At 40.2% G+C, this 16,297-nt stretch overlaps 2 protein-coding genes across 3 annotated transcripts; one reads left to right on the top strand and one right to left on the bottom strand.

Moving 5' to 3' along the window:
- The first annotated feature begins 367 nt into the window (after positions 1-367).
- On the top strand, positions 368-6,806 carry slc49a3 (solute carrier family 49 member 3). Its single transcript, XM_085905789.1, has 10 exons — positions 368-802; positions 1,545-1,703; positions 2,290-2,506; positions 2,584-2,660; positions 2,791-2,928; positions 3,009-3,125; positions 3,548-3,700; positions 3,766-3,923; positions 4,653-4,756; positions 5,237-6,806. Exons 1-10 carry the CDS (start codon positions 641-643, stop codon positions 5,422-5,424), a joined length of 1,473 nt encoding a protein of 490 aa, XP_085761915.1. The 5' UTR covers positions 368-640; the 3' UTR covers positions 5,425-6,806.
- A 272-nt stretch (positions 6,807-7,078) lies between these two features.
- ncbp1 (nuclear cap binding protein subunit 1) lies at positions 7,079-15,978 on the bottom strand. 2 transcript variants are annotated; one of them, XM_085905787.1, is made up of 23 exons: positions 15,628-15,978; positions 14,330-14,418; positions 14,007-14,107; positions 13,760-13,916; positions 13,588-13,695; positions 13,395-13,516; positions 13,209-13,278; positions 12,920-13,135; positions 12,299-12,396; positions 12,050-12,113; positions 11,858-11,968; positions 11,368-11,432; positions 11,222-11,284; positions 11,061-11,135; positions 10,254-10,357; positions 10,053-10,178; positions 9,853-9,955; positions 9,321-9,414; positions 9,133-9,236; positions 8,941-9,058; positions 8,376-8,519; positions 7,540-7,653; positions 7,079-7,468 (listed from the first exon to the last, which is right to left on the bottom strand). In XM_085905787.1, the coding sequence occupies exons 1-23, from the start codon at positions 15,659-15,661 to the stop codon at positions 7,355-7,357; spliced, it is 2,394 nt and encodes a 797-aa protein (XP_085761913.1). In that variant the 5' UTR covers positions 15,662-15,978; the 3' UTR covers positions 7,079-7,354. The 2 variants fall into 2 exon arrangements, with proteins under 2 accessions (XP_085761913.1, XP_085761914.1); XM_085905788.1 differs by having other exon boundaries at positions 10,056-10,178.
- Between the last annotated feature and the right edge of the window lie 319 nt (positions 15,979-16,297).

The raw sequence follows: 16,297 nt of genomic DNA, 5'->3' as shown, positions 1-16,297 counted from the left end.
GTTTCACCTGGTCTAAGGTCCAGTTTACTTGCAGCCTTGTCATTTAACAAAACACCCTTTCTCTGCCAGAACGCCCAGCATGGCGCAGCGGAGCGCAGTCCGTCATATTTCCAAACAGGTCTGCAAAAATAAAGCTTTTGTTGTCCTCAGTTCCCAAAGGCTTACTGAATGTTGTTAAACAAAAAGGTAAAAAAAAACAACAGTGATTTACATGCCCTGTCCCAACTTCATCGGAATTTTTTTTGTAGGCACCAAGTTAAAAAGGAGTGATTATTTGTTTTAAAAAGTCCATTCCTTTGTCTTTTCAACTTAATATCGATTGAAAAGGATTTGTAAATGTAGAGTTTATCCTTACGGTTAGACTAACCGAGCAGCGCAACATCTTTTGTCAATAGAAGATCTCTGTTACGGTCAATCCCATTGACAAGTGATGTATATTTGATGTCGCTTATTTTTATTTTTATTGTCTTCTTTGAGGGATTCGAGGTTGCTCGTTGTGTTTACAAAAACAGTCTGCTAATTGCGGACATTGTCCTACACTCGTGACGTGTCTTTTTCAAAACACTGGGAAGAAAAAGAAAAGTTGGACAACAATGCAGCGTGTTTGTTAGTTCGTTAGGCGGGCAGGCGGGAGTCAACGATGGAAAACGGCGAGGACGACAAACTAATTGACTTCTCCTCCTCGCCATCGCCGGCTTCTCCTCCGAATGACGAGTTGAAGAAACTACTCCATTTCAAAGTTTACAAGAGGAGATGGTTCGTACTCCTGGTGCTGTGCCTGCTTAACTGCTCCAATGCAACGGTGAGCTAAAACAAACACATCTTAGATTAGATAATACTGTCCAACACACTGGGTTTTGTCAAATTGAGCACTTTATCGGCAAATGATGTCAATTACTTTTCCATGATCGGGGCTCCGTCGCCACCTTATCGTTAAGTTTCAATGAAAATAAAGTTAGAGCGTAATGTCGACGGCATAGTTGTACAGCACTTTAAACTCGTAATAACAGTTAGAAAATATACTCATATAATTCCGATTGAGTCAATTACAAGCAAGCATTATTATCCATTTATCATTTTTATATACATATGTATTTACTTATACGCAATGTATTTTAACTTCCTCATTCATGATCATGTGACCTGTCTCATGAGCCAGCCAACAAAACCGGTTGCTGTATGGTCTGTCGGAGAGGTCAGAGAGCCGTTGAGAATTTTACGGAAACGCAATTAAAAACTTGTTCTAAAATGTTGGGGAATGTTTTATCTTAGTCTGCGATTTTTTTTACATCACATCTAATTTAGCTTGATTTGGATGGATGGATGGATGGATGGATGGATGGATGGATGGATGGATGGATGGATGGATGGATGGATGGATGGATGGGTGAATGGATGGATGGGTGAATGGATGGATGGACGGATAAAAAAAGTATGACATTCATGGCACAATTTTGATAGTAGAAGTTCCACTAGCTAGCAATGCCATGCTAAGTAAACTCTTTACACTCTTCATTGGTCATCTTTTGTATTTTATTTCCCAGCTATGGCTGACCTTTGCACCAGTGGCGGACCAGTCTGCCCAGTACCTAAAGGTTACCTTGTCAGACATCAACTGGTTGTCAGTGGTCTTCATGGTGGTGTCAATTCCGCTCAGCTTTGCCACCACCTGGATGCTGGACACGGTCGGGTTGCGCGCCACGGTAAGAAAGCTGGAGTTATATTTGTTGGATGCAGTGCCGCTTACTTTAATCTTAACAAACGACAAAGACGGCAATGAAGGTTCTACTCCTGATGTGCTTACAATAGTATTGTAACACGTGATACGTATAAGTATTTGATTCCCTGCTGATTTTAAATGGTGGCTGACTTTTGTGACAGCTTCATTTTAACATCGATTGAAAGATAATTTCAAACATTTTCAAGGTATCTCATTTTCCCTAGTAGGGGTTTTGAGTTTTTCCTTGCCCTCCCGGGAGTTTAAGATCAGGATAATTGTTAATTTTCACACGTCCTGAATGTTGTTAGTCACCTAAATGTTGAACAGAGGCTGAGATCTATCTTGAGGCTTAGATCAAGGAATCTCAAATTCCTTGTTTGGCATGCCCAAACATGGTCAATAAACTTCTTGAATCTTGAAAATTGCGCTCCTTTAAAGAAATGTCGTCTTCAAAGAGCAACATACCTCCTTTGGGGGAAAAAAGACCCTTTTGTCCAATGGTTTTCCATTTTTGTGACATATTGTAAATATGAAAGGAAATGACTCATTTGTGTTTTGCCTGTACTCAGCTCATCCTGGGCTCGTGGTTGAACATGTTTGGCAGCGTCATCCGCATCATCGGCGATCCGCCGAGTGAGGAATTCAGCATCAATTACGCGGTAGTGATGCTGGGCCAGACGCTGGCGGCAATGGCACAGCCGCTCATCATCTTCACGCCCACAAAGATGGCGGCGCTCTGGTTCCCGGAACACCAGCGGGCCACGGCCAACACCATGTCCTCCATGGGTGAGCTTTCGCTGCGCCTCACGCTCACTTTTTTTTTTTTGACAGTGCACTCGACTCGGCAGTATTTGTCTCTGCAGCCAACCCGTTGGGCATCTTGGTGGCCAACTTGGTATCGCCTGCTGTAGCGCACAAATCAGATCGAATCCCCACACTAGTGAGTAACATACACGCAGAGGCACACACACACACACACACACACACACACACACACACACACACACACACACACACACACACACACACACACACAAACGTATATCATAGATTGGCCTTGATGCCTCCAGATGTTGGCGTACGCGGTTCCTGCCTGCCTTGCCTGTTTCCTGGCAACAGTGGGCATACGCAGCAACGCCCCACCTACGCCGCCGTCGGCCAGTGCGGAATTTTCCACTTCCGAACCTTTCGGGCAAGGCGTCAAACTGGTAGGGACGTGGCTTTATGCGGCTTTGTTCTCGACAGAGACAATTTAGTGTTGCATAAAACTCCATTTTGTGTCACGTAGCTGCTGAAGAACCGAGCCTATCTGGTGCTGCTGCTGTGCTTCGGTTCGGGCGTGGGCGTGTTCACATGCTTCTCCACACTGCTGGACCAGATCCTCTGCGTGCAGGGCTACTCTAACGTGAGTCTCCTTTGTTTGCTCAGCCCAGAGAGTTGTCGTGACTTCTTCTGACTCATGACTGATGTGCCCCAGAGGTGAGAATCATGAGTAAAGTCATATTGAGTAAATCTAATAAAGTCATACAAGGGTAAAAATCAAGTCCATTCATAATACTTAGGATTTGGACTCTGTACAAAGGAGTTTTTGCAAAGAAAGTTCTAAAACTGGCCGCTTAATTGTAACTTAAACAAAGAATCTACGTGCTATTTTTAACCAATACAATAACGTTTTACGTTGTACATGTTTTTTATTTTTTTAACACCAAAGATAGTAAGCTTCAGTCAACGTTAGCCAAACGGCATTTGTCTGAATCATTTTTGAATGACTTTTTTTTAAATTAGAATTCCAATGTGTGTTTTTTTTTAAAATCACATCGATTGCAGGACTTTGCGGGCCTGTGCGGTGCCCTCTTTATTGTGTTTGGCATCGTTGGCGCCGCCTTACTGGGACTATACGTGGACAAAACCAAACGGTTCACGGAGGCTATCAAGATCAACATGGCCCTCTCTTCCTTGGCGGGCATTGCCTTCTCTGTGGTGAGCTCATGGCACCCATCTTCTAACTTGACATGGCCTCTTAACACGGACGGTCTCCTCCTCAGGTGTGTCTGATGCAGCAGCAGAACATCGCCGTGGCGACGGTGTGCTCGCTCTTTGGCTTCTTTGGGTTCTCCATTTTCCCGGTGGTCATGGAGCTGTCAGTGGAATGTTCCTACCCGGTGGGAGAGGCCACTTCGGCAGGACTCGTCTTCATATCAGGGTACCAAATGGAGTCCTAATAAAGTGTCTGTTCGAAATCCTCCAAAAATGGTTCAGACCAATTGAGATTGTTTAAAATATGTACATATTTGTAAACGGGTGCCTTCAATTTGGTGTCAGTTCAAGTTCTCAAATTGGCAACAAAAATAACACTGGTCAACACATTTTTCCAAGATTTCTTAAAAGATGCAAGTAAGCTTTTCAAGATGAAAAACAAAACAAAAAAATCGACAGTATGTGGCTATTTTTTCGCTTCAAATACTTTGTTGTTGGCTAAGGATAGTGAATTTTTTTTATAGATGCATTGAAAAATGTATTATAAAAAAAAGAAAGTGTATTAAGAACACATATTTGACACATATACCCACATTTTTAAAATATCTTTTTCATACATCTGGTGGGATAGGATATATGACACCCCCGAGTACACCTCATGAAAAATTGTGCCCTCATCCAGCATTTAAGTTGGCCATTCTTTTATTCGAAAAAAATATATATATATATTTTTGTTTTAGTCAACTATAAAAAGATATTTAGGAACTCATGAATCCATAAATTTGCTGATGACCAGTGTAATTAAAGTAATTCTAGGATTCATACAATGCTGTATTTCTAGCTTTCAGGGACGTTCAAATGCAAATTTCTTGATAATAAAAAGCCAATTTTAGGTTCTTGCTCTATCATTGATTGTTTGAGATGAGGGTGCTTGACTTTTTTGTCATTTTTGTAGACAAATCCTGTCCATCATCTACATCGTCCTTCTCCAGTCTTTGGCCACGCCTGTCGCCGAGTCACTTCGCTCGACATGTGGGCTCGCCCCTCAGAGCTGGAAAGGTAATGTATTAGAGGAGCCCCTACATATATCCAAAAAAATGTATACACCAAATTCAAAATCTGAACATACAAAACTAAATAGTCCAAAAAGAAACTATATACCTACATTTCTGTCTTAAATATTTTTCGGGATAAATTCTGAATAAAGTTGTATTTTTACTACTATATATTTATTTTGTATATTTGACATTTTCAAATTCAATACAGTGGGGCACCGGTTAGCACCCCCGCCTCACAATTCGGATGGTGCGGGTTTGATTCCACCTCCAGCCCTCCCAGTGTGGGGTTTGCATGTTCTTCCCGTGCTCCCGTATTCATTTAAAAAGATATTTATTGTAGAGATTTATTTCTATTTTTACAGACGTAATTATATTTTTGTCAAAGGACTATTACCCTTTTAAGGGACATCAACTATGTAAGTAAAAAAAAAAACTCTAAAAGTGTTTTTTTAAAAATATTTTTTATTGTTTCATCCCTCAGTGTCCATGATCGTGCTAGCAGCACTGACCACCCTCTTCACCTGCGTTTTCATCATGGCCTTCCATACACGCTACAAGCGCCTGGAGGCCGAGGAGGATGCCACCTACGGCCACGCGCGAGACAATCCATCTGCTCCTCCCACCCCAGCCAGCATTACTAGCATACCGATCCATAATGATACAACTTGATTTTATTCATTGCATGTGCTGCAACAGATGAGCCAAATATGGACTTTGCACTTTTAAAGAAATGTTTCAAGAGTCTTTGTTTCATCTGAATTATGTGAATGATATTTTTAAATGATTGAAAGCTGATCAGGCGGCTCGGTGGTGCGCTAGTTAGCACGTCCAACTCACAGTTAGGAGGGTGTGGGTTTGGTTTCACCTCCTGCCCTCCCTGTGTGGAGTTTGCATGTTCTCCCCGTGCCTGTGTGGGTTTTCCACAAGCAATCCACTTTCTTCCCACATCCCCAAAACATGCTTGGTAGGCCGATTGAGCACTCCAAATTGCCCCTAGGTGTGAGAGCGGATGGTTGTTGGTCTCTGTGTGCCCTGCGATTGGCTGGCAACCGGTTCAGGGTGTCCCCCGCCTACTGCCCGATGACGACTGGGATAGGCTCCGGCACATTGAAATCGTGTGTTGTTGGTGCGTTTATAATCTTGACAATATTGTAATTTTTTTTAATTGATTTCTTATCTAGGTTTGTATGTTCCTAAAATGGTTTTAATTTGATCATGTCATTAGTTAAACTAAAAAAAATGTCATGTTTATGTTTTGTGAGTAAAAGGTAATTATCATAAAAATAAAACTAATTCCTTTGGTGTTAACTGTTCATTCCAAAAAAGATAATTTCTCCAAATATATCAAAATTATTACAGTAAAATATCAAGAAACATATTTCAGAATATACATGATATAGGCTTGTGTGTTCCACACCCTCATAAAAATAATTCTACATCTTGCATTGATTCTTACGCGAAATATTGCTTCTACATAATTTCTTTTCTACCTACAAACCCGACCACGGAGTGAATTAAGTTCGAGGTAGAGGTTTTTCTGTATTTATTTTTCATGTTATACCCTTTAAAGTTGAAAATAGTATTATCCCATTGTAAATTACCTCTGTATGCAAATTGTAAACAAGAAAACAAACCTTGTGTGCCTTTGTCAATTTGGAACTTTTAGTCATGAACTACAAAATGGTGGTTTTGAGGTTTTTACTTTGAGAATGAGTTTGAAAGAAAAATGTAGATACACATATAAAAACATTAAATATATTCAAATAATAAATGCAATCCTATTAAAATGTATTAGTTTAAATTACAAAATCATTTGATGAATTCTAATTTAAATTTTATGTTGGTTTGTGCATAGTGCAATCCAATAAATAAATAAATTATTTGAAATGAAACATTCATTTAGAGGGTTTGAAGTTGAGCAGAAATTTTGATCTAAATTTATAAAATGTTACAAAAATACAATTTGTGGCATCTACTGATGTGGAACAAGATGCCTATTGTGGGTTTCAAATTGAATAAAGTATAAATATACACCTCATTTTTTTGTACATCTTAAAATTCTTTCATTATATTTTTAAATGACATCCTCTTTTTGCAGCATTTAGGTAGAGGATTTTGAATTAAGTCGAGCATAATTTGTATGTGGTGTATTAAAAAAAAGAATAGTCAAAAATACAATCCAAAATAATTATAAAAAAAAGTAATAACCAAATTCTAATACAAACAATACTCCACTATATTTAGCACACTGCAATTTTGGTTGATAGCTTTCTATAAAACCAACAAACGAACAGTGCTTACTCTAATAATGTAATTATTTAATTATTATTTGTAATTTCCCACATTTACTTCACACAATTCATCCAAAAAAAAAAAAGATTGACATGGTTTAAAGTACTTTGGAGTTTTAATTCATTTTCACTTCCACATAAAACAAATATTTAAAAAAAAAACAAAGTTGAAAGGATCACTCTGGACTTGAAGTTCAACAAGGGGACCGATATTTAAAAAAAAAAAAAACAACTAAAAAAGAACAGCATCGTAAACATTTCTTTTTAAATGGCTGAGGGGTTTCTTGATGCAAGAGCTGGAAAGATTTTCACAGTTGAAGGGAGCAAAACTGCTGATAGACGGCAAGGATGTGGTGGTCCAGCTCGGCCGTGAAAAGCAGGTTTTCCAACGTGCCCATGTACTGCTGGATGGTCACGTGGTGCTGATGAAGAATGGCAAGAATCGTGTGAGGACTTCATTGTGTGCACCAGTGTGTGTGCATATGTGTGTTACCATGAGAAAGATCTGCTGCAGCCTCTCCACGCAGTTCTTGTACCATGGCGTGCTGACATTTACGCTGCCTGTCTCGCAGCGCACCAGATGTTCTGTCAGGAGCATGATGAAGCGCTGCCGGGCCACATGGAAAATGGCTGTTAAATTACAATTGCTTCTCCCAAAGATGACTAGAAACGGCAAAATAAATAAGTTGCAAATTTGGGAATAATGTTGTTGAGCAGAAAGTAACGGGAGACTTTCAAAATAGTAATTAAAGAAAAAGAAATTATTATATAAGAGGAATCTGAAGTGAGGGTGAAGAAATTAAGGTCAGAAAAATTGAGGGGAAAAAAATGTTCATTTGTGAGAGTTTTGAGATTAAAATTTGATGAGCACCGAAAAGAGAAATGAGGTTAGAATGCTGTAGCCTAAGAAATAAAAATCTTAAATTTGGGGAAAAGCCAGAGTTCAAATGTCATTGCGGGTAGCTTGCTAGAATTTTGATTGTACCACAAAAAAAGTGCAGATGAATGAAGAACAGGAAATTGTACTTGCCGTAAGCAAAGCAAAAAAAGAAGAAAAAAAGAGAAAAAAAAAATCTCCAGACAAAAAGACTTCACATCACCGAAAGATCAAAAATGTAATAACGACCATTGAAGAAAACGAGCAGTCCATGTAGCAAAGCAAACAAATGTAAATTCAGGAAAAACATCATGGCACATGACATCATGCAAGACTTCATTCAGAGACTTTTTGATGAGTTACAAATGTGTTGATGACCATTGCAAAAGGAAATGTCAAAATCGGGAAACTCTTGGAATTCAATCACTGTCCAAAAAGTGACACATTTTCACCTGGAAGATGACGAGGAAGAGGTTCTTCTGCTCGCTCTGGGCCGACTCCACCTTCTCCTGCAGCCTCTCGATCTGTTCCTCCAGTTGAACCTCCTCGTCCTCGCTGTTCTTCTCCATGTCTTCTTCGTCCCCGCTGTCCCTCGGCTGCCCGACGTAAGCAGACAGGTAGACAGACTATGTTGAAATCCACCCACAAATCTTTTAGGAGTAGTAACGGAGATTCGACAAGTTGGGAAACAAGTGTGACGTTTGACACTTTGACCAATATTCAATCTGTGACTTTGTGTGCTTTAAAAAAGGCAGGATCTGGTCTGGCGAGTGACATGAATATCAGCCAATGAGAATGCAGCTAACTGGCTGACTTGGATTATGGTGAAACAGCTAACATAAATATGTTCCCTTTAGTTGGCGATGGTAGATGTGCTGTAGCGGTACAACTGCACCTTACCTCCCATGTCAAGCAAGAATGTCCATCACCTCCATCTTGCCAGATTTTTCTTTTATGCAGAGACAGTCAAACGAAAGGCAAACTTTCTATTTCTTCTCTGCATGAAAGACGACATACCCTCTTGTTTTGCTGCTTCTCTAGTTTGTCCTTGGCCTCTTCCAGCTCTTTCTGGATCTTCTGGACGTGTTTGTTCATCTTCCGGATGGTCGAGTGCAAAATCTCCCATATGTAAAGTCTGGGTCAGGTGAAGGAGAGAATGTAGACCATCTCATTTGTGGAAGTGGATGAGGAAGTAGACTCAGCACATACCTGGTGAACTCGTGAGCCATGTCCTGAGAGAAAAGCCAGTTAGCCACAGCAGCGCAGTCCACGATCTGCGTTCGGATCATTTTATCCACCAGCACTGCGATCATCTAGAAGGATTCAAATGTTCCAAAACGTGAGCTGACAACCAGCAGACTGACATTTTCTGCTCATTGAAGGGTAGGGTCTCCTACCTGTGGGTGGTTCTTCCACGCCTGGTAGACCACCTTGAGAATGTGCAGTTTGCCTTCATCGCTATCTGTGAGATTCTTCAGGATCTCGTGAAACCTGCAGGCAAGACCAGCATATATCTATTCTTTGTGGGTTCACTTTTGAAAAGAGCTAAAACTACAGTCAAGCCCCACTATTGGGGGTTAGGCGGTGTCAGTAGATTGTACACTGATAAGATTGAGTCGTATGGAATCGTTCCATATTTTACGTCATATGCAAAGTTGGTGATCGACTACTGTCAAATCTGAGCAACGTTTCAATCATGTCATTGATCATTTCCACGAAATAAGACAATGAAGAAAACAACCTGGTTCATCCAGGGGTATTCCTTTACCAATTTGCTTCAATACACTGCATAATGACAGCTGCTACATATTCTGATCTTGTCGGATGAGGTAACCAAATTCCAAAAAAGCCTCTCATGTAAACTGAACGCCTCAACTTTGAGCGTTATTGATTAAGTGGCACGTTTTCAAGGCTCTGGGGTGAACTTACTTGCCAAGGGCGCTGAAGGAATGGCTGAATGATTTGGCGGCCAGGTGAAGAAGGGTCTGCAAGAAGACGTCCACCTTCAGCGGGTTAAAACTCTCGCCTTCGTCTGCCAGGAGACGAAGAAGCGTAAATGTCCAATATTTACATTCATAGGCCTAAATCACCACTGTGTAAAAGACGTTAAATAACTGTTAAAAACTAACAACCGTCGTCGTCATCCTGGTTGGGGTTGGGCACGTCTTTGAGGATAGTGAGAATCTCCTCGTTGGATGCTCGGTTCTTGATGGCGTTGCAGACGATGACTGAGACGGGGTAACCCGGCAACAATGCTGAGACGTAAAAATGTGGATATAACCTTTTTCAGATCTTTTCGGCAATTTCTAAACAACGACAAAATGGCTCACAAGCGTTTTCGGTCTCATATTTGTAAACGAAGATCGGCTCGGGTGGAATGAGAGCGGCGAACGTGGGCGGGACAATTTCCACAATTCTCTGGTGGTAGGACAACCTGCACAACACACATTCATCCATTCACAGAAACAAATATACATTATATATTTACATCATAAAGTACACACCTCTAAAGCACCATATTTAATATACTTGAGAATTACAATAATGTATCTTATCTAAACTATACTTATATTCAAATATACATATAATATACACAAATTACAACTGTCACAAAAGCTATGAAATGTTCTCCTTTCCTTTAGAGCAGCGGTATCCAAACTACGGCCCGCAGGCCCATCTACTACTGTTGATCAAGGCAGTTCCACCAAAAAAAACAGGACAAAAGTAGATCAAGAAGAAATGTATAAACAATGAATAATTAATAGCGGAGAGGTCAGGAAATAGCTTTAAAATGCTAAAGACATTTTAAAGAGTTCATGCCAGCTATGTTTTAAATCTCTAGTTCATTTTTTAATAGAATAGAGTTAAAAACAAGGTTGTTAAGGTGGTGTTAATGCACCTCGTGTTGTTTGCCAAAAGCCATAAAACAGAAGTAGAAAAAGAAGCATTAATAAGTCGGCATTCTTTTTTAACAGCCAACAGGTTACTCAATTCGAATCACCACCGATTTGCGCACAGTACTAATGTTCACATATGTATCTAGTATATGTATCTATTGCACCCCAATGACACCATATTGAATGGCCTCTCATCTAACACATTTGTATGTATTTAATCATGGGAAAATAGTTCCGTACCTCATAGACTTCTCCAGAACCTCTTTGACAAATTTGGGTTTGGGTTTCTCCAGATCCAATGTCAAACAGTCAGCCCTTCACAAAAATCGACAACAACAAAGGGTCAATCGAGCCTGCTGACGATAAATATTAAAATGTTCATATTTAGAAGCTTCACTCACCAGTCATCCCAGCTCCATCGAAACTGGAAGTTGCTCAAATGGTGGGAGAACCAGTTAATTAGTCTAAAACCAAGATAAGGGCCAGGGTGAGACAGGGAAAGAAATGGGTGTGGCCATTCATCGCAGCGGAGGAAAAGACGCATTACCTGTCGATACAGGTGGTGTTCATAGTGTCCAGTCGCATATAGAGCATCTCTGTGGCTTGGGCCAACTGAAGGCGCTCAGTTAAAGAAACATTCAATGTCCATTCAGTATTTGGAGCTCCAGCATCTATCATACCAATATTTCAGGCTCATTTCACTGAAATTCCTTGGGGGTTGTTGGTTCAAGAACAAATCTTGAAAATGAATATCAAGTGGCACTTTCAACCAAAGTTAGACTTGGTGGGCCAGCCAATCATGACTGAGAACAAATGTAGCAAAATCTGACTTTGAAAGTAGAAACAAAAGATTGGCCATTTTCTGTCAAATGCACAAGTCGGCCTCAAATCGGGTAAACTTAATAATGAAAAAGAGAGGAAAAGAAAAAGAAAAAAAAACCCCAGACAGGATTTTTGCTCATATATGATAATAATTCAGAAATGATAGTTGACCATTTAAAAATAATGTCATTTTTTTCAAATCCATATTAGGATACAACTTGTGGTAGTGAGCCTGGCTGCAGTTTACACAGTTCGATCAGCAGCGACGTGTACATTACATCAATGTGAGGCGGAGAGGGCAGTTGAAAAAGTTCTCCAAAAATCACCTGAAGGCGGGTGGGAGGAGAATATTGTCAAAATATGGGTTACATATGATATTGTTAATCATAGCAAAGAAATAAGCACACCTCCACAATGTGATAGTTGAGCGGGATCTTATTTTTGCCGGGGTAGCTGAGCAACTGGGCGGCGCTGTAATGTAAACAACAAGTAAAGTTTTTTGTATATACAAGGATGTTTTGCTTGATGAGAAACATTTTTATGACCATTGCTCCAAAAACTTCAAAACATAGTATTTTCCTATCGAAATACCAGAAAATTCAATTCATCTGTTCCAACCAAATGAAAAACTCCAACGAAAAATTATAGAGGTTTACCAAGTTCTGCGTTCTTTCCAGTGAGTCTTCATGATGCAGTGCAAGTTCTCTTCGATAACAAACCGCTCCACAGAATGACTGCCGGGCATGACCGGACCCTGATAGCAACATACAGTGGTCACACAAGATAACAATACATGAAAAATAATAAAGAGAGCATTAGCGTTTGACAACTAAGACAGAAGGGCGCAGTCATAAATAAAATAATAATAATAACAAAGTACAAATTAATAATGGGCCTATTTTATTTTTAATGCACCACCAAGAGAGGTTCCCAACAGACTGTGAAAAGGTCTTAAGTGGCTTTGAACTATGGACTGATGTGACCTGGAATAGTGTGGATGTGTGAAATGGTGTCAGCAATGCCGTAGGGCAAAAAAAAAAAAATGGTGCAGAGCACTTTTTGTGATTGATGTTGGCATGATCAACTTAACAAAACAGGCCAACTAAAATTAATGTCGTTTTTATTGCTTAAAAAAAGTATTGTCCTCAGTATTAACAAAAAAAAACACTACTCAAAATTACTCCTCAAATGAAGTCATTGATTAGCAAAATTGAAAGAGCCTTGATACCTGTGATTATTATCTCAGGGTGCAGCAGTCAGGTACCAAAATGGCTTACCTCGGGTGCGTCCGTGTAGTCGAACATGCGGAAGATGATGTGGGGCACGGGGTATTGTGCGTTGGGCATGTGTCCTGGCGGCGTGAAGGGCGGCAGGTTATGCTGTAGAGCCTCGCAAAGCACGCTGTCAAAGGCTATGTATGGACGCAGGATATGACGCTCCTGCCAGCGGTCCTTCTTCAGCTTCTGGATCTGTGCCCAAAGGCAGTCCAGGTACTGCCAGGACACATATTCTGGGTTAGGGTTGAGATTTGGTTTTATTTATTTGTCTTAGTTGTCAATTTCTCACCTCTTCTTGAGGGTGGGGCTTCTCGGCAGTCCACACTTGAAGCATTGGGAGATGAGTCTTAACTCGCCTCCTGAAAAGAGCAGGAAATTGATTTAATTCTGGAAAATGGTACATAAGGTTTAAAGAAAAAAAAAAAACTGTCAAGCTATGAAGGGTAACGTGAGTTTTGTTCAAGTCAACTCCTACTTGAGGTAGCCTTCAATCTGGCTGAGGAGTCGGTCCATCTCCACATCCTTCTTCTCATAAAGTTCCTTGCCCACCCACGGCAGGCAGGACAGCACCACGTACACAAACCAATCCGATCGAACCTTTGCATCCAAAGACACAAGAACCACTTTATGACACCTTATCAAGTGTGTGATAAACCAAATGAAAATACCTGTGGCACATCTTCCTCCTGCATAACACTGACAAAGTTCTCAAACATGGCCACCATGGATGGAGCGGCAATCACGTGGCAGTTGACCAAGTCAGACAGGAAGCGCACCTAAACGAGACATGTTAATAGCACGAAAAAGCTGCAGATGTGGTGGTGTGTTGCACTAGTTTACCAAGTAAACGGCCTCATTGTAGAGGTTGTTCTTCAGAGTCTCCTTCAGCTGCCGGATCATGGCCTCCACAAACTCGCCGCCGAAGTTGTAGTTCCTGGCGTTGAGGAGGCCCACCAGCGTCGTGTACACAGTCAGCTTCTCGGGGAGGAGGCGAGCCCTGCCGATGCGACACGGTTGATTACAGCCACTACACTAAGTGTGTGTGTGTGTGTTTGCGACTGCGTGTGAGATGAGTCGTTTGACTTACACTGAACATAAAATGCGAAGGATTTTATTCTTGTAGTTAGGAAGGTCAGCCTCCAGCACGCCGGCGAGCCCTTCCAGGTTGCTCTCTAAGGACGACTTGCTCTGTCCAAACAAACATTAAAACACAATTATTGCTGTTGCCCCCAAAATACATCACTAAAATCACAACATCTCTGAACGCAAACACACTTTGTGGGCCCTACAGTGGAGGTTATTTGGAATCTTATCAAATGCTAAAAGGCAAATTAAATGTGTTAAGTTTGCATAAAATCTTTCCAAATATCCCCTTGACGTGCAACATGGCTTTCAGTACAAAAGAGTTACCTTTTCTCCCACATTGCATATCAGAGACTCCAAGCTGTCTTCAATATCGGTGGCCTCGGAGGTTCTCCTCCTCTTGTGATCCTGGCCTTCTGTTGGTTCCACATTGGAGAAGCCAAAAGTAACATTTTAAAGGCATTCAAAACCACGAAACCCTTGTTACTTGTGTACACCTATTATTGTCACACTTGTGTCAGAGCATCCTTATCACCTTTTTGACTTGTGTCCTAGCTGTTAGTGTGAACGAGCGGTTGGTGGCAGTCACCAAGTTCAATTGTATCTCAATGTGAGAAATACTGCTGTATTTTTGACGTGCTTAGTTGTAAGCGATTGACCTTTAAGTAGGGCTGCACAATATATCGAAAATATATCAATATTGAAATCGTTTTTTGATCAATTGTGCAACCCTACTTAAACCTGTGCAAAGTGCATATCTCAAAGACATGCATTTTCTTAATGGGATTGTATGCTTTTATCTGGACGAGGCTAGTTAGATGCAAACTTAAATGTGGATTGCCATCCAATAGCTGAACATCATCGAAGTTACTTTCAATGAATTATCTAAGAATACATTGAAATTGGTTATTTTCCAGCATTAAAAAAAGAATTCACTAGATAGTAATAATGCATTTTTCCCCACATTTATGGTAACTATTGTAATAAGATCGATATTGCAATATTCAACAATGTTTTTTCGTATAGCTCTACTTTTAAGGGTAATGTTGTAAAATGAGTTTAGATCATTCGAGCGACACAAGATCATACTTTGGGATATATTTAGGTTTTGAATATAAGGCAATTATAAACATTTATTTGGGGGGCGTGGCGGCTACTACTGGCGAGTTCTGTCCCTCGCCCAGTTCAGTGTTGACTGGACTTTCATACAAAATAAACACACTTATTTCATTTTCGTATATGAATGTTGACATTTTCTACTTGACACTATGACCAAAAAGTGTATTACTGCATGATTGTTTCTTTAAGCTGGTCTGTGTGTGTGTTTTAAAAATGACAAAAGGGTATATAAACATGTCTGCCTCTGGTACTCGATGCTACCTCAAAAGCTAAAAACATTCCTCGGAAACGAAACATATAAGACTGTATTGTAACTATGCATATACATTAGTGGTCAGAAATACGAACGATTTTAAGTGCATTTCATGTAATTTTCCTCTCCAAGACAGTTTACAAAAGAAATGTGCAGCGGGAAGCAGAGGTAACCAATCCAATTGGTTACTTACGACTGGCCGCAATTCATTTGACCCAACGTGCAAAAACGACGACGTAAAAGTCAAACTTACCGTCATAGGAGTCGCTATGTCGTCTCCTGGACATGTTTTAATCCGTTTTGCCTTGAGTCGTGAGCGAAAAACACAAACTAATGTGGCCTAAAACGGAAAATAGCGCCTTTTCATGTAGAAATTCAACTCGCAGGTGACGTGCGACAAACTGCCTAGCTTAGCCGCCGGCCCATTCAAGCAAGACACACTTCCGGTAACGAGAGTCAGCGCAAAGCGCAAGTTTTTTTGGTTGTGAAAATAGCTATTAAATAGATAATTTATACAGTAAAGTAGGACTAATATGATTGTAAATAGATAATACCCAAATAAAAATTGAAATCTGTAAAAAGAAAAGAAAAGAAGGGAGCCATTTAAGTGGAGCACAAATAAAATCAATCGGTGCAAGCGCTTTTTACTTCCTCTTTGTTGCACGGACTTAATATTTCCATGACTTGTTGGCGATGAGCTTTGACGGCGAGGGTTACGAGTCTACGACAAATATGTTAAATTCTCTGCTGCTGATAAAAAAAAAAAAAAGCCCACTATTTTGATATTATTTTTGAGAATAAAATCCTACCTATATCCAACTTGTTCCTTCTTTTATTTTGTTGGACCTAAAGCTTAAAATGCTAATGTCTAACATGTTTCAACGTGAATAATATAATTCCTTGGTCATAAAATGGAATGTGTT

The sequence above is a fragment of the Syngnathus leptorhynchus genome, chromosome 2 (assembly GCF_054491065.1).
Source record: "Syngnathus leptorhynchus isolate UIUO chromosome 2, UIUO_Slep, whole genome shotgun sequence".
Lineage (NCBI taxonomy): Eukaryota > Metazoa > Chordata > Actinopteri > Syngnathiformes > Syngnathidae > Syngnathus > Syngnathus leptorhynchus.
The sequence above is the reverse complement of the archived record's forward strand: the minus strand, read 5'-3'. Positions and strand labels throughout refer to the sequence as shown.

Coding starts and splice junctions, on each gene's coding strand:
- slc49a3 (XM_085905789.1), top strand. CDS start 641: ATGGAAAACGGCGAGGACGACAAACTAATTGACTTCTCCTCCTCGCCA. Junction 2,661..2,790: donor CAGATCGAATCCCCACACTA/GTGAGTAACATA, acceptor TGATGCCTCCAG/ATGTTGGCGTACGCGGTTCC. Junction 3,924..4,652: donor GGACTCGTCTTCATATCAGG/GTACCAAATGGA, acceptor TCATTTTTGTAG/ACAAATCCTGTCCATCATCT.
- ncbp1 (XM_085905787.1), bottom strand. CDS start 15,661: ATGTCCAGGAGACGACATAGCGACTCCTATGACG. Junction 13,696..13,759: donor ACAATGAGGCCGTTTACTTG/GTAAACTAGTGC, acceptor TGTCTCGTTTAG/GTGCGCTTCCTGTCTGACTT. Junction 11,433..11,857: donor CAGGCTCACTACCACAAGTT/GTATCCTAATAT, acceptor GAGCGCCTTCAG/TTGGCCCAAGCCACAGAGAT.